The following is a 24727-nucleotide window of genomic DNA, read 5'->3' on the forward strand; positions in this document are numbered from 1 at the left end:
TCAAGATTAATTCTCAAGCAGCTAATAGATTGGTGAGACTTGAACAAGTCTGGCCTGAATTTGAAGCAGTTAAGTTCCACACACAAAGTGTTTTCCTGTTACAAATTGTTGATCCTGACTGACTATCTTTTCATTACCATGTATCTATTTACAGTACAAATTAACAGGGTAGGAGACCTCTAACAGAGAATGTTCATTGGTCAAATCAGTATCACAATTGTGTAATTTTGGTGCTTTCTTTGGCTTTTGATTCTAAAGAAGAATCAAAATGTTTACAGAGATTTTGATAAAAGACCAGTCATTGAGCTGGGAGTTCTGGCACTAAATCTCATTGATGGCATTCAGGTAGCTCAAACAGAGGGACATTTGACATCCAAGCACAGACCTTCAAATCCCAGTCCTCTCTGGTAACTTGGAGCCTCTTGTCTCAGCCAGCTTTTATGTACTCTTTGAGAGGTTCCCCACCTCCACCCTCTCACGGGGCCGCAGGACAGCAGTGAAGAATTTCCCTTTGGGGGAAGAAAAGATATCACCTGCTGACTGAGCTTGGAAACCCGTAGAGTGGTTTCCACGCCAAAGAAAATGGGGGAAATTGGACAAGCAGACAACGGAGAAAAACTGCAAATGAGCAACAGGAAATAAGGGCAAATAAAACCCCTTCGAATCCAAAAGTGCTAAATTGTTTCAATAAATCTGATGTTAGTATTTATGATAGGAGAAGGAAAATGGATATTAAATTATTAAGAAAAGGCAAGCTGGAACATAATTTTAATAGTGAAACTTTGTAATAGATTGATAGGCATTAATAAAATTGCAAACTGATATCATTAGAACTTCTTGTTTCTCCTGAGGCCATCGCTCCAAACTCTGGCTTCTGCTGATACCAAAAATTTGTATTGGCACCAATATCCTGCAAGCCCAGTCGATGCTTAAATAATGTCATATCACTGACAACAGACAGAGAAAATTGATCCTCTCTAACATAGCGAATGGTTCAGAGTGACGCCACTCCACAGCAGAACCATGATCACTTTACACAACGTATCCTCTGACAATCCTCCACTGCTCACATTGTAACCCAATGCATGCAAATTTTACCTTCATCGCCCACAATGTGCTGTCAAGGTCATTTCATAATGTTGCTGTTAGGAATGTTGCTTACTAAACCACCTTCTGCAATTCTGCACACGCCTCAGTTGAAGAAGATTGTCTAGACTAAATCAGGCAACAAAATCATGATTTATTTGCCAGTAACCTGAAATTAAATAAAGATTGTTTGTGTGTTATGTCTACAGTAGGATTAAGTGCCCTTGGAATCAGAAGATTCTCTGAAAGTAAGACTTTCTTGCAAGGGACTGTGCAGCTAAAAATGTATATTGAGATTAGAGACAGAATTTGGTTTTGCAAAATTGAAATATAATTCTGCATTTTCAGTTGTGAAATTAAGAGAAACAGACATATAATAAAAGTGGAATTTAATATAGAACTATTATTAGCTACAGTGGAGACTGTAGACATACATAAAATGCAATGGCTTTAACTTCATAGCTGTCATCAATACTACAGCCTCCCCAAAACTATAATGGCTTGGGCACAATTCTGATCAGTGTAATCTAATCCTTCAAATCACAGTTTCATTAGAAAGTGGAAATTGTTGCGGACGTCAGATAAATGTATGCTCTGTCTTCAAGTCGCATTGCTTGACACCAATCCATGCATGGTGAAAGACGTAGGGGGCATTGAATAAGTTAGAATTTTGTTTTCAGTTGGGGTGTTTTTGAAGATGTTTACAAAATATACATTTTAGCCCCTGTAATTCCTGGTAGCCTTTTTCCTGCCTCTTCCTCAACAAATTCAGTTCATTCACCCTTGTGTCCAGCAGATGGCACTCTCGGCTTGTCTCAGCACTAAATAAGGTGGTACATTCTCATTCCTTAATCAAATGCATCGAGTCATCTTTATGCAACATTTCTGACCCTGCCTCATTGCTCCATACATAAAGGATGATGTAAGACATGCTCATGTGATTTATTTTGATAAATAGGTTAATAATCTTCAATCGGGTTTTAATCCATAAAGCGATGATGCATGTTATTAATTCCCGTTTGAGATTGGGCTCGCTGCTCTTGAAATTGCTACTTTAAATTCCACAGCTGTTTTACACTCATCATTTCCAGCCTCTATCGTGATGAGTTTGGTCAGATTCGTTATCACTATAATTGTGTTAGATTATGCAAATTATCCATCCTAAAGTGCAGAGGAATAAATTGGATTCGGAGGTTCCCTCATTCAAATGCATACTGCTGGAAGGTCCAATAAAGTTTCAGGCTGACAACCCTACTCTTGTCAGCCTGATATCCATTGTTGAAGAAGAATAGTTTATTGACTTCCTTGTATAGGACGCCTCTCAGTCCATCAGCACCTCTTCCTCGGTCTTGGTGACACGACTGTATTGCACCAGTGGCATTTGAATGTGTCCATTTCTGAGTAGAGTGCTTCAACCAAGTCAGCATTCACTGCTCTGAGTAGCAGCCTGCTCCATCTGTTAGCAACTCTTAAGTGTGAAGTTGTTACTCCTTATGTTTAGCTCCAGGTTTACTTGGCTTACAATAACGTGTCCTAATTCTCTTGATTTGCTGCGAATGCACCCATTCGAGCTTGTAAAAACATCACAGTATTGAGGTGGCTTGAAGAGAGAACAGGAAGCTGCAGAAACTGTGCCCTATAATATCCAATCAATACTATATCCTGTGAGAGACAGGTGTGGAAGAGCTCCATTGACACATACGTGGTCAGAGGAACAGAAATGTCAAGGAATAGCCAGAGACTCGTTCAGCAACATCCTCCTCAACAGAATATGTTCCCTTTGAGGGCAGCACTTCAATATAAACATGTTAGTCTTTAGAGGTAACAGTGCTAGCTTGTTTATATTAAAATGCTGCAGAGGGAATACACAGAATAGCATCAAATCTTGAAACCTTCCCTTATACACTGGCTGTGAACTGATCGGGTAAAGCACACTGACATCTGTGTCTGTCTATATTGTATATTTCACGTTTGTGAATGGTCTTTGGAGCCAGTTGGTAAACAATCGTTTGATTCTGAGCACCAAGATGTGGCCTTCAGTGGAGTGGAGATTGAGTTTAGGCCATGAGCCTGAGAGTGGTAACTAAACATGTCACATGCACCAGCACAGGTCTGTGAGTTTACTGCCTTACCATATCTTTCACTTCAAACATACATAACACTTTGGCAACTATTTGGAATCAATTTAAGGTGTTACTGTTTATAGAATATGTTCTTTAGATCTGAAGTTCATTAATCTAGGTCCTTTGAACAAGGTTCCAAAAGGGAGATCTGTCATGACAGAGTAACTCTGTTCCTTCTTACGTTCATGAGTTTTCCTCCAGTTCACTCACCTGCTCATGACTTTCTGTCTCTTTCTAGATACTTATGGACCATCGGTAAGAATGTGTGGAAGAGATGGAAGAAAAGATTCTTTGTTCTTGTGCAGGTAAATGAAAGTAAATGGTCTGATGTGCCTTTGAGATTCATTCTAGTGTGCGGTTCTATGGGCACTGGTTGCCCTCCAGTTATCCACCCAAGTGAACATGTTCATGTATGTAAAAAAAAAGGCAAAATACTGCAAATGCTGGAAATCTGAAATAAAAACAGAAGTTGCTGGGAACACTCAGCAGCTCGGGCAGCATCTATGAAGAAAGGAAAGTGAGTTCCTGAAGATCATCGACCTGCAATGTTAACTTACTTTCCTCTCCATAGATGCTGCCTGACCTGCTGAGTGTTCCCAGTGACTTCTGTTTTTATGTTCATGTGTAAGCCTTGGCAGTGAGCTGAATGCCACACAAAAACACACACACTAGAACATGCTGAAGAGGAACAAGCAGCAGGAACCTGGTCTGATTTGACTTCTTAACCCTTGCAAAGGTTGGGGCTAATTTAGCATTCGATGCAGCCTCTCACTTTTTAAAAGGTTTCAATAGCTGCAGAAGTGAGGATGTCAAGAATTTTTCCTATTACAGATTCACATCTTAGAATTTACATATAGAGAGTAAAAGGCACAGAATGTCAAGGTGAGCACATTAACCAACAAAGTAAGAATAACATCCCACTCACTTCTCTCAAGAGCAAAAGTGTCTCTCCCCCTCCTCCCTCTGTGTCTTTGAAATAGGGGAGAATTCCATCCTAAAAATGAAATGTGACCATTCAACAATGTTATTTGAATGAACAGCAGGTGGCAGCACTATGTCAATATGGGTGAAGCACACTGACAAGTGTGTCTGTCTGTTTTGTATCCAGATCATATTGTGGGCTGCATTATAATATAATACAAAATTACATTTGTAAAGCACCTTTCACGTTGAAAGGATGAGCCAAGGCACTGGCCAGTCAGGGATTTGTACCCTAGCATGAGGGTTGGGATCAGGAAGGGTGGAGGGTGGCCGAAGGCATGGTTGAAAAGGAGGGTTTTGAGATGTGCCTTGAAGGAGACAAGGGAGGGAATGAGGCAAAGGGGCTATAGGCTGGAATTCCAAAGGTTTGGGGCAGGCAGGGAGTTAGCGCAGTCGAGCCTGGATGTGACAAATGCATGGATGAGGGTCTTGGTGGCCTGAGGGGTGAGGCAGTGGCGGAGCCGGGCGATGTAGCAGAGGTGGGGAAGATAGAACGAGTCATGGCAAGGATGTGGGGTAGAAAGGTCAGTTAAGGGTCAAACAAGATGCCAAGGTTCCGGACTGGCTCAGTGGGGTGGAGTGTGTAACCATGGATGGAGATGCTGTCAGCGCCTGAGGTGAGGAGGCACTGACGGGAGCCAATCAGGAGACCCTCGGTCTTGATGACATACAACTGTAGAAAGTTAGCTCTCATCCAGGACTTGATGTCTCACAGACATTCTGCCAGGATGTCAGTTGTCCTGGAGTCAAGGGTGGAGGCAGAGAGATAGAGTTGGGTGTCATCCGCATACATGTGGAAGTTGACCCCATGGCTGCGGATGACTTCAGCAAGAAGGAGCATATACAGAATGAGGAAGAGAGGACCAAGGACAGAGCCCTTAGGAACACCGCACGAGATAGTGCGGGGGCTGGAGGAGAAGCTATTTGTGGAGACAAAGTGGAGATGGTGTGAGAAGTAGGATCAGAACCACTCAATGCCAGGACCATGAAGGTTGAGGTGAATGGAGAGGCGGTGGACTAGGATAGAGTGGTCGACTGTATCAAAGGCAGCAGAGAGGTTAAGGAGAACGAGGAGACAGAGGGAGCCCTGGTCACAGATGGACAAAATGTCATTTGTCACTGATATTCTGTGCAGTGCATTGGTTATGTATGTTGTAGGTGAATTTATTGACAAAAACAAAATGTGGAAGTAGCAGAAATTGGTGTATTTCTAGCCCTGCGTGGCTAATTGTGAGTACTAAATACGCAGCAGTCTTGATACAACAGTTCTCCGCATTTTTAAACTATCCCTTTACCGCAATGTAGCGAACTGTAACTGTGTTTTAAGCAGCAACATCTACTTGGAATGAAGCAGGCATTAAGTGCTGATGCTCTACCTGGCCTCAGATGTAATGAAAGTATGTAAACTGCCATCATCATTTTGGTTTAAGTTTGTTTTAGATACTATCGTTATCTTTTGCTCTTTTTATCGATGGGCTTTGTTAGTGGGATTATTTCTAAGGGCGAAGGGCGGGGTTCAGGGATATTCAAAGCTCATTTGCAGGATTTTAGTGGGGGTGGGGGGTTCTTGTTCCAGACGATCAGATCAGTTGCAGTCCCTAAACTTCCTCTCCATCTGAGGCAACAATTCACAAGCAATTCCTGCAATCCCATGCGGTCTCCTCTATATCGGTGATACCAACTGCAGATTGAGTACAGAGCTTTTCAGCTCTGACCAAGGGTTCATGACCAAAATATTAACCTTCAGATGCTCAGTGAGCTCCTGCATATTTCTAGCATTCCATTTTTTTTGCTGATTTCCAACATTTTCACATTGTCTTTCTACTAAATGTACAAATAAGATGATGAAAAGTGTGCTCTCTTTTTATGTGCAGAGCCTGCACAGGTATTTTGATGGATTTGCCATTGGATTTTGGCTTCCTTACAGATTCTTGTAATTACTTTGGATTGATTCCCCCCTCCTGCTGCTTCTCTGTTGTTTTGTCTGGTTCAGAAAGACTTTATAGATGTTACATGTCCTTCTCACATTATCTAAAGACTTTTCACATGGCATTTCCAGCTCTTTTGCTCCTCTTGTCATGTGAGATGAAATTCCGGTTAGTGTTACACGTATTGGCATTGGTGATGTCGGCCTTTGGTGGGATTTCACCTTTAAGTACCTCCATGGTCTTACCTCACCCTACCTCTGCAACCATAGAAACCCGCCCACTCCTTCCACTTGGTGGCCTGCTTCACATCCCTCGTCCTACCTGCCCCACTATCGGGCCTTCAGCCAATCTGCCCCCACTCTCTGGAACTCCATTGTGGAGTTCCTACTCTCTCCACCTTCAAGATCCACCTCAAGATGTCCAACTATGCCTTTGATCATCTACCCCCACCACACCCCTCAGCTCAGGTCTAAACCTGGTCTGTCCAGTTCCTTGGGACAACCTCATGACATGAGAGGTGCTATCTAAATGTGGATTTGATGTTTATGTTGTTGTTATAATTGCGCATTTACCAAAGTCTCTACATAGAGCAGTGAGTGGAATTTCAGCGCTATGGTTAGTTACCTTGTATATGATAAAATTTAATGTTTGATGTGGTTTTAGTTTCCAGATACTTTTTAACCTCTCCACCCCTCAATTTATAATAAAGATTTACTCAAGAGTGGAGTGACTGCAGATTTGTAGGTGAATGGGACTATTTGCACAAATTAATTGCCACGTCGATGTCCCGCAACTAGTCATGAAGTGAAGGAAGGCACCTCTGACAATGCCGTGCTCCTCCAGCATTGTATTGGAGTATCATTCCAGACAGTCAGTTCAAAGTGCCAACATGGGGCTTAAATGAGCCAGGCTGACACCAGTACCAGCATATTTGCACTTGTATGCTTTTCACATAGAAAAATGTTTCAAAGTCATCAACACTGAACCATTGGATCAGCATATCTGAATGATTTTCCAGCCAAAGACTTTATTGCTCTCTGTGATAGGTAGTAGTAGCACTGAAACGACTCCATCTTGGTTACAACATGAATGTGACCTTCTCCATGTCCAGCTCAGGAAGATGAAGACACCTGGCACTAGATGGTTAGAAGGTACCAACGGGCAACTTTCCTTCAATGATCTCAACACAATTGGCAACCATTTGTATGTAGTGATTTCTCAGTAAATTGCCCAGTGTATTCTGTAGCACATTATGATAAGATTTCCAGCAGTGCCAGTTCAAATCGACTTAAAAAGCTCCATCAGAACATGTCAAAGCCTTGCCGTTACCTTGGGGGGAGGGGAGAGTTCCACTCTGTTGACACTGCCCATAGATCGGTAGAAATAATTTCACCAATGCATTATTCTTTCCTCATTTCATGTAAAAGCTGCTGTTCTGCACAGATTATTTAAATCCCACATATTTCATGTGAGAGGTCATTAAAGTGTTAAAAGTGTTTAAAAAATGTTCTTGATAAAAGCTAACTGTAGCTTTATCAAGGTTTTCCAAAGACACTAATTTGCAGTAGAAGTTAATCACTATACTTTTGAAATGCAGGAGCACACTGAGTAAGCACATCGCCTGGAGCACGGATAATCCTGTGTTTTCTAACAGCATTTCCTTTCAGACAATCCAAAACTTCATTGCCAAACGCTGGCTGGGGTCTGATGCGGCCTGATGGTGTCCTGAAGGCACATTGAGGCTCACAGAGCCTGGAAGAGGCCCTCCAGCTCAATGACTTGCATCAAGAACATGACATTGAATTCATCGTGTCATCCAGAAGCAAACTCAGAGGAGTGAGAGCTGCCATTTACAGCAGTTCTGACAACAATTGCACTGATCACTGAGATTTAAGGATTGCTTAAACATGACTGGCACCAAGCCGGTCAACTCACATTGTTTGTGACAGGGTGTCACTCCTAAACTTGTCTGATCTGAATGATAGAGTGGACGAACATCAGCACAAGCTATAGCCCCAGCACAACACCATAGTTCAGAGTCCTTGCAAGTGTTTCACTCCTTTTTTAAAAAAAAATCACAAGTTGAGCAGCTACGTGTTATTGTCAGCTGTGCTGCGCGGATATTTTACAGTGCATAAATCAATCGACAGCATATTAAAAATAAACATGCAAAATGAAGTGTTCATCTACAACAATTGCATATTTTTATTTTGCTAATGCAGCTCTAGTATTTACTGCCTGCATATTTCAAAACTACATATTCACACCAAGTGCTGCTATCTATATATATATATAATAGTGTTGTGATTGTTTTCCCAATACCCTTCACAACTGGGCATCCTATCAGCTTGATGCTCAGTTTAATTTGAGCCTTATTCATTTCCTCTTTTTAATCTAATTCCCTTTTCACAAGCACTCCTGTTGCTCCATTTTTCTTTAGCAGGAAACCCGGCTTTTCAGAAGGAAAACCAGAATGACATGGCAGTTTTTTTTACTAGGTTCAGAGAATTCCATGCATCCCACCTACACATGGAAATTCCAGAGATAATTGTTGGAATGGAATGTGCATTGTCTCCCTGGAGGGATACACCGGAAAATCGGAGATTCCACTTAACAAAATCAGCCATAAACAATGACTAAAAGCATCAGGGGTGTGGGCTGGCACTGTGTTTTGAATGTACAGTGACACCAGCCCAGGATAAGCATTGCGGTGTTGCTGGCCTGCGTGGAGCATTGTTAAATGTTCCCTAAATTTCACAAAACCTCTTTTGAAATGCAATATTTCTGTTTGGCTGTATTGTTTTAAAGCAATGATATGGAGCAGGTGGATTTTGTTTCTGTCGTGAGTTTTTTTTAAATTATCTTTTTGTCCACTTGTCTGTTTAGGTCAGCCAGTACACGTTTGCAATGTGCAGTTACCGGGAGAAGAAAGCTGAGCCTCAGGAACTGTTGCAGTTGGATGGTTACACAGTGGATTACACTGACCCGCAGCCAGGTGAAAAGCTTCAGTGCACAACTGTTAAATCAATCCAACGGCAAGAGTTGGAGAGAGCTGGGCAATAGGACACTTCACACAGACTTATCACGGAGACATTTCCGTGGTTGTATCTAGCTATTATTTTCAATTTTTGTTATACTTGGGTGAAAATTGTACCATATGTGATAATTAGCACTTGTGATAGAATCATATTACCAAAAATTGCGGTCCAAACCAGCCAGTAATTCCAACTAATCATTAGGCCAGTGTCCCATGAGGCAGCACTGAAACACAACATTCCATGGGGGGCAAAACAATAGCGGCGGTAAGAGGCTTTCCTTTCCCTGTTGGTCTTATTCTTGTGTCTGTTCAGAACCCTTGTGAAGCTCCCCCTTTCTTTATACCCTTTAGTCAGCTTGGCTTCTACAATGGGCTAGTTAGTGTTGCAGCAACGGTGATCTGTATGTGGTGCTAGTATACCAGTTGCAATGGAGTCCAGTGGAACATTACTTCCTTAGCAGTGCTGTGTCTCACATCCTGGTTAGACTTATCCTGTACTTCCCTTGTAACTTTTCCAGTTTTCTTCTATATATTTCTGTGCACGTGTGTCAATGACAGTATTCAATGAGCACAAAAGTAGGTTGTTTTTAGATCTCTAGACAGAAATTTTGAAACTCTTTCCATATTTAAATGTTTCTGTGCAGAATTGTTTGACTAATGCTTTTTCACCCCAACAGTATTGCCTTTTTTTCCCTTCATTGCATTGCTCCAATCAAGAGTTTGATGTTTTCTCTCTCTCACTCTGTCTCTCTCTTTCCTGTCCTCTCCTAACTCCACCTCCGTATCCAGCCATCCAATTAATTTCCCAGATGTTGTAGAATTTACTGTGATAACTTGCCTTATTTTTAAAAATCTTTCTATGAGCCAATATTTAGTAGAAAGTCGAAAACGGTGAATTAAGTAATGTCTGCTGATTTAGTGGCGTGGCTGACTGTATACTCTTCACATAATTATTAATGATTCAATATCTAGGTTTGGAAGGTGGCAGAACATTCTTTAATGCAGTTAAAGAAGGCGACACAGTGATCTTTGCCAGTGATGATGAACAGGATCGTATCCTCTGGGTTCAGGCTATGTATCGTGCAACTGGTCAATCCCATAAGCCTGTGCCTCCTACCCAAGTCCAAAAACTCAATGCCAAGGGAGGAAACATACCACAGTTGGATGCTCCCATCTCCCAGTTTTGTAAGTTACTCACCATATTTATGTCAAACCTGCATGTCGCATGACTTCTTAATTTCAGTTCTTTTTCTAGTAATATTCAATGGGCGCAAAAGTAGGTTATTTTTAGATTTTTAATGTAGAATTAGCTTTTCGTTCCCCCCTTCAAATATGTTTCTGTTTTGAATGTGTATGAATGTGATTCTACTAACACTGGAACTGAAAGTTTGAGACAAGAAAATGATTTGAACAATGTGTGTATTTTTATACTTAAAGGAGAAGTGCATTTCTATGTTCTAAATCGAGGCACCTTTAATGGAGCATCTCAGTTGTCTCTTGTTGCCTCATTTAGATCTGCCAACTGAAATAGCTTGGGGGTGGAGATTGTAAGTAGAAATTCTCCTCCTCTAACATCATGAAGAAGGGCTGTTGCTTACCATCCACAGGCTCGAAATTTTACCTAGTCAGAAAATCTACAATCACGCAGAGTTGCGGAAAAATATTTTATTTTCAGCTTCTTAATTTGGAAGAAGCTTTTCCACAGTTCTTAAAACAAACGGCCACAAAATGATCCTCCTGGCTAAGATTAGGTGGAACTTCAGGCCTCGGAACTTCATGATGTCACAGGAAGGGAGTTATACCTGGAATGGTTGCTCCCAAGCTGCCCTTTAATGAATCGATCAGAAACATTGAAGAGGTTGGCAGGAGGTGTCCTGAAAGACACCAGTAAGTGTGGGTCTTTATAACCAGCATGATCATGGGATCATTTAGTATCCGCATTTAAACAGAAAAGTCGTAAATTATAAACTTCTAAAAGTGCTGCACTTTGGTGTAGAATAGCTGATATTGATTGAGCTGTGTTCATGTATAAGGAATAAGTGAACATTAATATTAAAACATTTCAGCTAAAGTCAAACTCCAACTGGGCAATATTCTATTATTACTGTATGTGTGTGATCCTAACTATTTGGTCACCAAAACAAAAAATTGTCTTAAGCTTAAAATAATAGATCCTGCTATTCATGTCAGCTAACAATCCAGCCTTAGTTGTAAATTTAAAGACTTATTTTTTAAAAAAATTACATTGATTGTTCTCTGTAACAATATATAAACTGTTTGCTTATGTATTAAATTAAGCTTTGGGTACCTGCTGGAGAAATTAAAGATATTGTGCAACACAGTAGTTATTATAAAATTGGACAACAGTAAAATTGTGTTGATGCTTAATAGAGTAAGTACCTTATAGTACGAATATTTCATTACTAGAGTAAATTATTAGATTTAATTTAGATTTTTGCCCCTGTTCAGAGTTTTCAGTAGGTCTTTTTTGAGGTAATAATAATAATAATAATAATTCTTGCATTTGATAGAGCGCTTTTCACGTCTTCTAGACGTCTCAAAGCGCTTCACAGAATACGCTGTAAATGAGGCATAATGTCTTCCTGGCAGGTGAAATTTAAAACTGTGCTCTTTGTTTAAGTCAGTTTGCTGTTTAATTGTGTTGAATGTTTAATAGAGTAAGTGAACCCACACTGATTATGGCAGTCCAATAACACCCTGCCTGTTAACCCTTTGACTCCCTTAAAGAAAGGACATGGATCATCTACGAGTGTAGGCCAACATCTGTAGAGAATTCACTGGATGGTTTCACTTTCAAAGCATTCCAATGTGGTGAACACTTTCAGTATGAAAACGTGTTGTAAATTCTGTGGAGATGTGCCATACCCCTCCAGTTATACAGTCCCTCTTTGATAGAACGCCTAAGGAAGATGCTTACACAAAAGTAGGTGTAAATATATGAAGTTTGCTATGTCCCAATTCAATCATGATCTTTGAAACAACAGTCAAAGGGTTAAAGAGGAAGCAAGTCAACACACAAGCATTTGATAACGTTTGTAGACTAGGAAAGAAGTTGCTGTAAAATATTTTGAGATTTTTTTTTGCCTTGGGTTTCTATTGAACTAAGATTTGCCTAAAATAGTCCCAACCACAGAATTACCTAGTAATCAATTGTATGCACGTTCTCAATAAACCTAGGAAAGGAATTGTTAATAATAATAATAAATAATAATCCTTGCATTTGATATAGCGCTTTTCACGTCTTCTTGACGTCTCAAAGCGCTTCACAGAATAGACTGTAAAGTGAATTGACTGTATATTTGTGGGTGAAATGCGGCAGCCAATTGCGCACAGCAGTGTCCCACAAACAGTCGTGGATTGAAAATGACCAATTATTGTTTTGTTTTGGAGGGATTATTATTAGGCGTGTGGAGTAAGGAAACTTGCCCAAAGTTTCGCCCTGCCTGGAATGAACCCATTGTTGTATAAACTAACTCTTTAACTATCAATGGGGACCTTATAGAGGAATATCATATTTTAAAAGGGATTGGTAAAGTAAACCCAGAACAATGCTAGATGACGCAGCAAGACAGTAGAACAAAATAACACGGGTTTAGAACTGAATGGCCTCCTTCATCTGAACTGATCTTGTGGGTGAGTGGGTTGTAAAAGACAACTTCCAGATAAAGAAACTTGTATGAAAATATGATATAAACATTAAAATAAAATTGTTGGGTGCCAATCTAATAGAGCCAAACATGATTTCCAATGGAATTCTTCAATAAGGAAACAGTAAGTATGGCATATAGACTCTCAGGCATTCTGTTCAATTGCAATCAATCCACTTCTCAGAGCAAAATTTCTGCATGGCTTTGCATAGCCCACTTCCCAGTCACTGGAAGGAGTCTCCATTTGGTTTCTTTTATTAAGGAATCCCTTTGGAAATTGCCACATCTAGGTTGTCATTATGTACACTTTTCTGTACATTAGCTGAAACATTTATAGGCATAGGCAATTTCTGCGTTACCAAATTTGATTTTCCTTTTTGTACAGTGTTGTTGTATATTAATTTTAACGTTAGATTGTTAATGAAACAATATTATTCCAATGGAGATTTCAATCTGCAATTGTAGCATTTACCTGTAGCATATTGGTGATGCACAAATTTATAAAATTAATAATCATGATGAAAGGAACTCATCTAAGTGTACATTTTGAAATTATATATCAAGTAACCATTGTACAGAATCCTCTTGTAAACAGACCATTATCTTTTATATTAGACTTTAGTTTGACCTTTTCAAATACATATCCAGCCAGCTGCCTACTTGTCCTATTTATTTGATAATTAAATTCCTGCATGTGGGCATATTTCACCTTAAAGAATCCTGTTTAAAATGACATCTGTTGTGTTACAAACGTACAGATCGAGAGTGGAGTAAAAAGATTTCATGCTGCCAATTAGTCATATTTAATGAAGGGAGGAAAACCTTGAATCATTTATATATAAAAAATATTTTGCATTTAGTTTTGTTCCTGATCTTCATAGGTTATCAAAGGTTTCTGTGTTGATTTGCAGTCTCCAATCAAAAGTGCTGTATGAATGTGACAGACAGTTCTTACTCAGTTCTTAGAAGTCCTGATTAAAACCCATGTATTTTGTACAGTTACAGATTTCAGCCACAGCCAATTCTAACAATACAAACTGCATTGAATAATTGGCAACTGCTAGCTTACAAACTGGAGCATCTTACAATTTATGTATTGTGTATGCAAAGCTGTTACATTTTTATCTGTGTGATATTAACATTTCTTGGCAGTTTAAACCAGAAGAGAAGTGTTTTGCTAGATGTTCTGTTGTGTTTTCTTTTTCTTTGCTTGAACCCTAGTACTTTGAATGACACTACCTTCTGCTAGGTTAGGGTTCCTATCTGCTTTCCTGAGCCTTGTTGCTAGTCTTTATGTTGTTCTGGTTTGTTCCTTCTTACCCTGCTAACTTCTAGCTGGACTAAAGGGTAAGTGCTTCCCTGTAGCTGGCACAGGTCAGATAATCAGCACTGATTATCTGACAAATGCAGTGTGTTTTTTTTCTCAAATCTATCATGTTTAGAATCTGTAGTTTAATACTTCATATTTCCTGAATTTAGGTTTGACATGTAAGCTTCCATACTGCCAATCCAGATGCATGCGGTGTGTGCATAATTGCCCACTCTCTGGCTTTCATGTTGGGTATCAAAGGCTCCTCTCAGTAAGGCTTAGATGTTTATTAACATTTTCTAACCTCCATGCAAAGTAAACAAGAATTAACATCACAAAAAGATGTCAGTAATATATTTGTTCAATTATCTGTACAGCTAATTGACTGCATAATACTTGAAACAGATTGTCTTTACACAATGATAGAATAATGCTTGTTCTCCACAGCAATGATTAACACCACTGTGGTAATTATACTCTGCTGCCAGGATAAGCACAACAAATAAATTCCACATTTATAAATCAGTTCTGACTGCTTGGGTTCCCTCCATACTTATCAAAGTGCATTGCGTTACATGGCTATTAGCACGTGTAGAAACACAGCTATTATGCAATGCAAGGTGTCACAAATATGCACTGCACAACATTGAAAACACTTTTCAAATAATCTTTCCTGTCTTCTTGAAATCAGCCTAGCAAAACACTAAGAGTGCAGCTCTAATTAGATTTCCTCCCTCCCCATAAAACAAAAAATAGTATAACTGTAATTTTTCTCTAGACTATCTTAATCGATATCGCTTTGGATATCCAACAAGGCTTACTCTTAAGCTCAACTAAAGTGGATTCTAAAGTAGCTTTAAAAGAAAATTCCACCAGGATCCCTGTTCCTGATCCCTTTTGCAGATGCCATACAGTGAATGATGTGAAGACAGGATCAGGCTAGGCTGAAACGCCCGTCGTGCTTGAATAGCTTGACTATGCTCAATTAAGGCACCTACAGTAAAAATAAGCACAGGCGGGATACCAGAAAACGCATGAAACTGAACCCTAGCACAAGAGAAAATGAGTCAAGTGCATTTGGGAGAGGAAACAGAAGGAAGAAAAAAATTGGCTAAAAAAATTGGCAAGAGAAAACATTTTTTCACTTTTCACATCTCATCCATTTACATTAATTACGATGTTCATGGTCTTTTTAATGAAGATGACGGAATCAGCAGTTATTGCATGGAGTTTAGTTAATGCAGGTTTTACTCATAGGAGGCAATAGCAAAAGTTGTGGGAGTTGGCAAATATGTATTGGGAGTATTCCGAATGCAAAACCGAGGAGTAGGTGATGAACTACCTCCTTACCATGAAAAATACTCCTGTTTACTCATAAACTTACCTTAACAGGCAGAAAATTCCAGCACTCAAGACCGACCTTGTTTTTATTTCTGTTTGATGCCTGACAAATATTCTGTATTTTGGTTTACTTTTGCTGTAGTGCATTTTCTTGGTGGAAATACAGGGTATTGGTGATAAGCAGCAGTGCTTTTGACACTGGTATAATGGAAACAAATGCAAAATTAGTCTCCGTGTATTTGCACCAAAAATTGTTGCTATCCTATTAGATTTGTTTAGTAGTTTTGTATGCTTTAAATGCTACATATTTTACCATCAGTACACTGCTATAATGTTTTAGTATTTTCAAATTGCGATCGTTACATTGAAGGAATGCAGTACTAGACTAGTGAAATTAATGAATCCATTTAGCTTGCATGATTTTTCTTAACTGCAGTACACTATAAACCACGTAGTTTAAAGGTGCCATTTTTGAAAAACAACCCATGTGAGTACCAAATCTGGAAATTTTCTAATTAATTTTTTTTCATCTGTGTTTATCAAATTGACGCTCTTGAACTAAAGAGAATATTGAAATAAAATTCAATTTTTTTAAAAAAAAGAGAAGTGATGAGTATAAATTTCACAGTCGGTATCCCCTTTTGTGAACGACCTGCATATAAAACCTGCCTGCTGACTGATTTGCAGTGCATTTTCTGACATTTTTCAGTATTTAGTGGAAAAAGAACAACTGGTATTATAACATCTTAAAGAGCCCTGCTGAAAATATGTCATTAGCTTTACTGAACCATTAAGTAAAAAACTCATGGTGTCCTGCAGTATCCCCACCATATCCTTATTGTGTGCCTCAAATCTTGAAATGTATTATTAGAGTGCTGGAATGTGACAAGGAGAATGTCGCCCAGGCCAACAAAAATTTTTACATTTTACAAAAAAAACATTTTTTTTAAATCATGGGATTTTTTTGGATGAATTTATGAATCTGTAATCATGACGGTGAAAGCAAAAAGGTGCGTATCTTTGATATTTACATTTACAAAACTGCTCAAAATAATCTAGATCAGTTTCTCATTAGAGCTTCAGTCCCCACAAAACACTCTTGCAGCTAGTATCTGAAAATGGATAGCTGCCATCAATCATTGTCATTTCTTCTTTTCACTTCTCCAGCTGAGGTTGACTAGTGTCATTGTTTGTTATTGTCCAAAACAGATCTTCATTCTTTTAATGTCAAAGAGATATGACATGTGCGCATTTACCAGAGGACTGTGATGGAAAGTCACCTTTTCCATGTCTGACATCTCATTGTGAACTTCCTGCAAGAAATTTTAATAATTTGCACAAATAGAATTAATTGTCTGGGTATGCTGCTAACAAGCCCCAAAATAATTTGGTTGAGATATTTTGGTTAACTTAGATTAATATTAATTCAGATCGATTGTAATTTAAAGTCTTCTTGCAGTACCACATTTTTCTTCTAATAATTCAGCCGTTTTTTAATAAAAGTTTTAAAAAATGTTTACGATTTTTTAAAACGTAGTAAGGTTTTGTTTTGTTTTAAAGGGCAGATAGCAGTCATATTACTGTGACTCATTAAACAGATTGACCCGTTTTTCCAATAATTCTGTTTATTTAATTCATTACAGTTCAAAGGGTTCCCATTTTGTTTTAAAATGCCATTGATTCTAACATTTGCCATAGTGAACTCCAATTGCACTCCATCTAAAATTGTGATGAGATTCTCAAATACATCTACTAGTAAATTATGGTTTGTCACACACATTAGCATTTCTGAACATTACTTATCAATATAAAGTTGAATATAGTATGGATTTTGTAGAAAAAATCATAGTGTGCTAAGAAATTAATAGTTCCACTTACCACTACACAGAGGTGTTGTATTAAGTTTGGGTGTTATTTGCACATTTTTATTAAACCCATCGGCTATGAATAATTGTGATGAAACCACGTCTCTTGTGGGTTTATAGCTAAACAGTGTTAGTCAGATGTCACTCACTAAAAATGGTAATTTTTTTTGTTATAAAGGCATTAAAACCAATGAACATTGTATATTAGACCCATTCGTCAGTAAAAGGCTATGATTATTGTTTTGGAATAGGCTAAATATTTGTTATGAATAACTGAATACTATAAAAAATTATAACTGGTTATTTTCTGTAGATGAAAATGAAATCAAACCTTTGGTAATTACACATTTCTTTACATTTAACTAGTAGGCAAATAATTACTCAGAATTGACCTTTCTGCATTTTTCCATCAAAACAACAAAACTATTTTATTTAGTTTACTTGCTGATGCAGATCTTCAATTCGACATTATAATACTAAATTGAAGACTCTAACACAAAATAATCCCTAGACATGGCACAGGTTTACACATTTACAAGGGGTTTTGAAAACGTCAACGACCACACAGTACCCAAAGGGTTAACATGCTCCAAAGTACATTAATAACTGCCTATCACCAGCGAGACCATCCTTTTAGTACTGAATAGCAGAAATAAAATATCAGTAACCCTGCTTCACAGTGCTACCTGAATCCAATCCTATGGTAAACTCTGGAAACCACTCACATGATTAAATGTGTCCGACACAATAACGTTTGTGGAACTAAATGTCTTTGACCTATACTTTGACTTGTGCAGGAAGGCTGTCATTAGAATGCATGAGAATTGTTGTCATCAGAAAAGAAAAGGAATTTTTTGTTGGGGGGAGAGAGTGTAATTCTCTGCCAGTACTAGTGATTTGGTCTAGTAATACAGTATGAAGCACTGACAATGTGGTATTGGGATAGTGCATTATTGTCCATGTCAAAATGAACATGTGCACCAGGAGATTTTTAGAAAAAATGCACATGAATTAAAACAAAGTTCCATTTTCAAAGTTCGAACAGTTGGCATTTAAACAGCTGGTTTATCTTTCTATGTCACATATTGTTGTGCATTTTGATCAAAGAATCGCTTTAACAGCTTCTCAGTTAGTCTTTTGATATTTAAATTTTGCAACAATCTTGTTATATTAATGGTAATGTATCTGAAACGTTTAAATCTATTAATTTTCATCACATTGTCAATTGGTAAGGGAGTTGCAATGTTAATGCTAAATGCTTTTCTGCATTTTATTCACAAATTTAATTTGTGTTGATAGAACTTCACAGAATTTAAGTCATTTACATCAAAATCATAGACAATAATGATTGATCAATGCTGATGTGTTTTGCTAGTTTTCCCTATTTTGGGAATGTGAACATTCATAAAATAACACATTTTCAGATAAAAGTGACCAATTTGGAAACCATTGTTCATATAAATTCACAATAAAAAGGATTTAAACCATTTCTTTTGTTATGCTCCTTTTATTATTACATTTTGTTCTAAATTTGCAGGATTAACCCATTTTAACCCATTATTGGTTTAACCTAAGCAGTGCTTCAATATGAGTTGCTTTTTCCTGAACAGAATCTTCTCATAGTCTTGGACATTAATGACACTTGTCAAAACTCATTTGTTACCTTTATTACATGAACATTAATACTTTGGGAATTTTACAAATGAATAACACTTTGGCCTGTATAGAAACCAAATGCTAGGGACCTACAAAACAGTGCTAGGAAACAGAGGGATGAAAGAATCATCCCTTATTTGAGTCAGGATCTGGGGAAAGCCCACATAATGGAAAGGTAAATGTACTTAACAAGCAGTTGAATAACACATACAGAACTATCAAGTAACTAGGGTGCATCTGACCACACCTAGAATGGCTTCTGTTTTTATTTCTTTGGCTGATTACAGTATCTTAGCTACGCATGATGAGATTAATTAGTTAGTCCTTAGGTGGTTGAGCCTACAGGCTTAGTATGAAAAGAAAAGCATGAATGCTCTTACTCCATTAATTCATAGTAAATGGCAGAATGCAACTCTTGCTGTGCCAGTTCTTTTTGTCTTTTTGCTTAACAGTGCAGATATAACAGTGCCAGACTGCTTTCCTTCATGAAATCATTTTTAATCTGCAATGAAGTATTGTATATAATTTCATTGCATTCTATTAACCATCTATGAGTTTACCTTCGTTGCCAAACTCATTTGGGCTATAAAGAATTATTATGTTTTCCTGATTTCATTGCTACCATTAACCTGATTTGAAAAATTATATCATTTTGCATATTGAAAATATACAAAATAATGTACATGTATTTAAAATAACTTGTTAGCATTACTTCCTTTTGTTCTAATCATTTTATTATGTTCTCTTGCTCCAGTACAAGTTAGGTCCTCTACCTGTGCAATCCAACTCGGTCCAAATTGTAGAACAGCCCGGTTTGACCTAGCCCACCCCACTAATTTCTCCAAGGATGCTGTCAGTGCAATACTTGACCAATCCACCAGGAGGTGCACTTCAGCAACCTGGAAAACCCAGGCACTCAGGACTGGACTGGCACAATTGCCACCAAATAAAATGCCTGAGCTTGCTTCTTTTTCTTCTGTCTCACCAGTTCCTTTGGGGTATTATTATCTAATTCTAAACAATTAGCTGAGAAACCAAAAATTATAACAACAACAACTTGCATTTAAATAGCACCCTTTACGCGGGGTGGCGTCCCGGAACGACACCGGGATGCCACCCAATAACATTGCCCAACATAATTCATTTATTGACATTATTTGGGATGTGGGTTGAGAAATATGGGCTCTCAAGCAAAGCAACCTTTTATTTTGTTTTCAGTCATAGTTTTTACACTGGCAGATCATTTTAAGATGAATTGTCTTGTGAAACAAATCCAATTCCTTTTACTTGTATAGAATTAAAGAATTTTTTTTTAAGTGACGCAACTTCACTTCATGAAGTTAAAATTTGACGTAAAACCCTTTGTGGCTTAAATGAGCTACTGGACAGTGTAAAAGTTCAGCTGTCATATCAATTGGCTGTATTTGTTTCCATGGTACCTGCAGCAAAAAAAAATTCTTAAATAAAATGAACTAGTATTACATTCTGTGGAATGGCAGAATCTATTGTGAAAGAATATGATGCAGGAAGAAATAAACAATGAATGGGTTGCAAAGACAGTACAGAACTAGTTGTAGGGGGTTGGATAGTATGCATTATATTTGATATTTCTGTGACATTGTAATTGAATACCTTGCCCCAGAGTGACAGAATCCATTGCATGAGATTTTTTTTGCAAAGGAAGATGTCAAAGATGAATTGAGGCAGAGTAGTTAGGGGTCACTAATCCTGAGGAGCTTGCTCAGTCTTGTGTACTGAGTCCAAAGCTTTGTTGTGTTGTTCTAACATATGTTATTTTCTGTATATGTGCCTGGCAAACAGATGCAGACAGAGCGCAGAAGCACGGGATGGATGAATTTATCTCTGCCAATCCTTGTGTTTTTGACCACGCTTCGCTCTTTGAGATGCTGCAGAGGCTGACTCTGGATCACAGACTTAATGATTCCTACTCCTGCCTGGCAAGTACATTATCATAGAATCATAGAATTATACAGCACAGAAGGAAGCCATCCGTCCCATCATGTCTGTGGCGGCTCTTTGAAAAGAACTATCCAAATCAATCCCATTCCCCCGCTCTCTCCCTATAGTCCTGCAAACTTGTCCTCACCAAATAATTATCTACTTCTTTCTTAAAAGTTGTTATCAAATCAGCTTCCACCAATCTTTCAGGGAACCATTCCACATCCGAACAACTCGCTGTGTGAAAAAATTTCTCCTCACCGCCTCTCTTTTTTTAACAACTATTTTAAATCGGTGTCCTCAGGTTACCGACCCACCCGCCAGTGGAAATAGTTTCTCCTTATTCAGCTCGCTGAGGCCTAACCAGTGTTTTATAAAGGTTCATCATAACTTCCTGACTTTTGTATTCTATGCCCCTATTTATAAAGCCTAGTATCCCGTATGCTTTTTTAACAGCTTTATTTACCTGTCCTGCCACCTTCAAAGATTTACTTATATGAACCGCCAGGTCTCTCTGTTCCTTCACCCCATTAAGATTCTACCATCTAGCCTCTCTTCATTCTTCCTCATTGCTCAATAGTTCACAAGAGTCGGACAAGTGCATTGAGGCGATATTGCTGTCATTCTGTCCTAAGTAAATAAAAAAGTAAATCTGTTCCCCATAAGGAGGAAAAACAAAAAATTACAAAATAATATATAGACAAGTTCTAATATATTTTTACATCCCAGTCAATGTTCATCTTCCTTGAAGGTTTCATTTTTATCGTGTGACATTAATAGACAGTTAATAGACTATGCAACCAGTCGATGTGAATCTCAGTTGAACCCAATTCTGAGTGAACCAAACTTTCTGTTCCTGGTCACCCTGCATCATAAATGGGGCACATTTCCCAGTCTTCCCTCTTCCCCCAGTACTTACATTACATCGGAAAATTGCTTCTACAAATGGTTCTGTAACAAGAATGCAGCATTAAATTGTATGGGAACTAATCTTGGAAATCCAGTTCAAATGGTATGCCACAGTATATTAATTTTCTTGATTTTTGAGGGTTTATTGTATCATATGCTTTTTCCATCCATGCACAAAACTGTATTTGAGAGATTTTGGTTTTGTGTTGTTTAGGGCTGGTTTAGTCCAGGCCAGGTGTTTGTACTGGATGAATACTGTGCACGCTACGGAACCAGAGGCTGTCACAGACATCTTTGCTACCTCAACGATTTGCTTGAAAGAGCAGAAAATGGAGCAATGATTGACCCAACCCTGCTTCACTACAGCTTTGCCTTCTGTGCTTCTCATGTACATGGCAACAGGTAGACTTCAATAACATCCTAATATGAGACTGTAGCAAACACAGTGGAGCAAACCAATGGTTCTTGGTCAGTGGTTCTGGCACAGATAAGATAAACAGATACATTGCAATACCTTCCCATGTTAGACAAGCCCACAATGAAGCCTTTATGACCCTTTTCCATTCCACAATGGCACATAAACTGATCTTAGTATAACAATAGCCTTTTTCCTTTTAATTTATTATGAAATAATGAATCAGAATTGCAACTGAAGCAAAACAGCGGGACTTATATTCCAAATCAAGCTGAAACAGACTCCAGGTAAATGAGGAATAGTCTCATTGAGAGGGTGTGCAGTCCCAGCTTATACAGCTACTTTCCTTTCTGGAAAATGGGCAGTCTATGTCTCCAGAAAGACCATCATTTACTCCGATATCTCAGATGCTGCATTGTGTTTTATTAGTAATTTTGTATGTGTATGAATGACAACCACATATCTTCAAAATGAGAGAAATGAGACAGCTGGCCAAAGATTAGGTTATATATTTTCCATGATGTCTGCTTTATGTTAGGATACGATGTTTTTAAATGATATATTGTGTATTAGATTTGAAAGTAGGTCATCCCGTAGACTTTAATGTAAAATAATTGGTACAAGTTCCCATAACGTGGCTCAAGTTTGAAGTTAGTATTTATAGTGGAATATTCTGAAAAATAGTTTATATGAAGAATCCCCACCAGTTTTATTTGAGTTCCATTCATTCTGGGCTTTTATGTGAATTGATACGTATAGGCACATGGGCTGAGTATACTGTGGATTTTTTNCCATTTAATTTTCTTTTGATTTTGTTGCATTTTATCGTAAGTGGAACTTTCATTTTAAAAAAAACTTCTTTCCTCCCACTGATTTTTTTTTCCATGTTGACTTCAGTTTGTTGCACTGCTGTTTTTTTTCTTTCTTTCACGCTTTCTTGGTTCCGTTTCTCGTTTTCTCCATCACAACTGCCTTTAAAGAGAGAAAGTTGCATTACTGGGGGCACAGCCAAGTGTAGAGGGAGAGGGGGACAAATCAGCCAGTCCCTCAGCCAATGAGCCAGACAGTGACTCTAAAAAGGACAAAAAGGAGTCTAGAAAAGGTTCTAGAAAGGACTCCAAGTCGCAACCAAAAGCTGAACCAAAAAGGTAAGTGTATGGTGTTAGAAGCTGGTGAAGTAAAAGTAATTAAGAAAGGCTAAACATCATTTCCTAAGTTTGGTAGAAAATATTAGCAGATCTAAGCACTTTCTTGGAAATTGGGAAACAATATGCACTTATGGGAATAAAGGGTTAATTTAGTCCTTCTCCGCAGGGTCTCATCCTGCTCCTCCTCACAGCACACAAATCTCCGACCACAAGGTTGGCTGGTGACCTCTCCCCAGGCCACAAAAAAGCATGGAAGAGGCCTAGGTTGACTTAGCCGCTAAGTTTTACCCTACTTTGTGGCAATCGGCTCACTTATTCTGCAATCCTTCTGATAACCAACCCAAATTCTTCCAAGTGGCTACGGGGAAGTTGCAAGGCAAATTCATGCCCCATCACAACATGTTAGGACACTAATCGACTATTTACATATTCATTTAGTAATGTAAATTAGTAGGATTTTGCAGGTTATGATGAACAGTAACTTAATAGTAATCACAGAGAAGTACAATTTGGGCTAAGGAAGACCTCTCAGTATTGAATTGTGGTATTCCTGAAATAACCCAACAAGGAATAGAAAAGCCGACAAGCCTACCTGCTTTCTGCTTAATTATGTGTATGAATGATTATCCTTTCTTTACCTGCTTTATCTCTCCTGCTCAAGTAATCATGGTGATCCGCAATTCCCTGTGGAGGAATTTGCTTAAACAATGAGCTGAATTTGGCAAGCGTATCCAAAGCTTAAAAATATATTTTTAGAAAATCATTCACGAAGCCCTCTGTAACTATCAGAGAACACTGCAAACAGCACTTTCCATGAATGAAGAATTAAACAATGGAACAATATGTTGACAAAAGACAACAGGGTTAAAAAAAAAAGTCTTAAACCAGGAAATGTTGACAACATGGTCAATAGACTATTCAAGTCATACCTGAATTAAAGCCTTGGTGTAATAATATGTTTAGTTAACTGCAGTGAAGTTATACTTAAGTATGCAATGTAATCATTACATCCCTACAAAGCATTGTGGTAAATTGAATGAGAGATCAGAATTTACCGATTATAATTAAAGCTTTATAATAATATAACAATCATTTAAAGTCACCCTTCACACCCGCTGGATAATCAGAGAACAATCCTGAGCACAGAAAGTTCTTATACAAAAAAATTGATGGTTTCTCTTGAAAAATGAATGCAGGCATTGATATTGAAATAAACAGGGTCAAATGTAGGTCTAACTGCATGTAGATTTTAATATGTGCTAGGGATAGACGGTATCTTTTCATGTGGTGGAGTTGCAGTAA

The 24727-nt window shown here is 38.2% G+C and overlaps 1 protein-coding gene across 17 annotated transcripts in view; it reads left to right on the plus strand.

The window, feature by feature from the left end:
* Window positions 1–24727, plus strand: part of cadpsa (Ca2+-dependent activator protein for secretion a) — a 229556-nt gene that overhangs the window by 129154 nt on the left and 75675 nt on the right. For 9 of the 17 annotated variants that reach the window (XM_007895168.2, XM_007895169.2, XM_042339419.1 and 6 more), the window contains exons 9-14: window positions 3448–3514; window positions 9005–9113; window positions 10128–10340; window positions 14159–14170; window positions 20816–20952; window positions 22077–22264. In XM_007895168.2, the coding sequence (XP_007893359.1) occupies window positions 3448–3514; window positions 9005–9113; window positions 10128–10340; window positions 14159–14170; window positions 20816–20952; window positions 22077–22264 (726 nt within the window). The remainder of the gene's footprint in view (window positions 1–3447; window positions 3515–9004; window positions 9114–10127; window positions 10341–14158; window positions 14171–20815; window positions 20953–22076; window positions 22265–24727) is intronic. The other 8 variants (XM_042339413.1, XM_007895170.2, XM_007895172.2 and 5 more) reach the window with 1 other exon arrangement.

Source organism: Callorhinchus milii, unplaced genomic scaffold, assembly GCF_018977255.1.
Source record: "Callorhinchus milii isolate IMCB2004 unplaced genomic scaffold, IMCB_Cmil_1.0 Scaffold12, whole genome shotgun sequence".
NCBI classification, from domain to species: Eukaryota; Metazoa; Chordata; class Chondrichthyes; order Chimaeriformes; family Callorhinchidae; genus Callorhinchus; species Callorhinchus milii.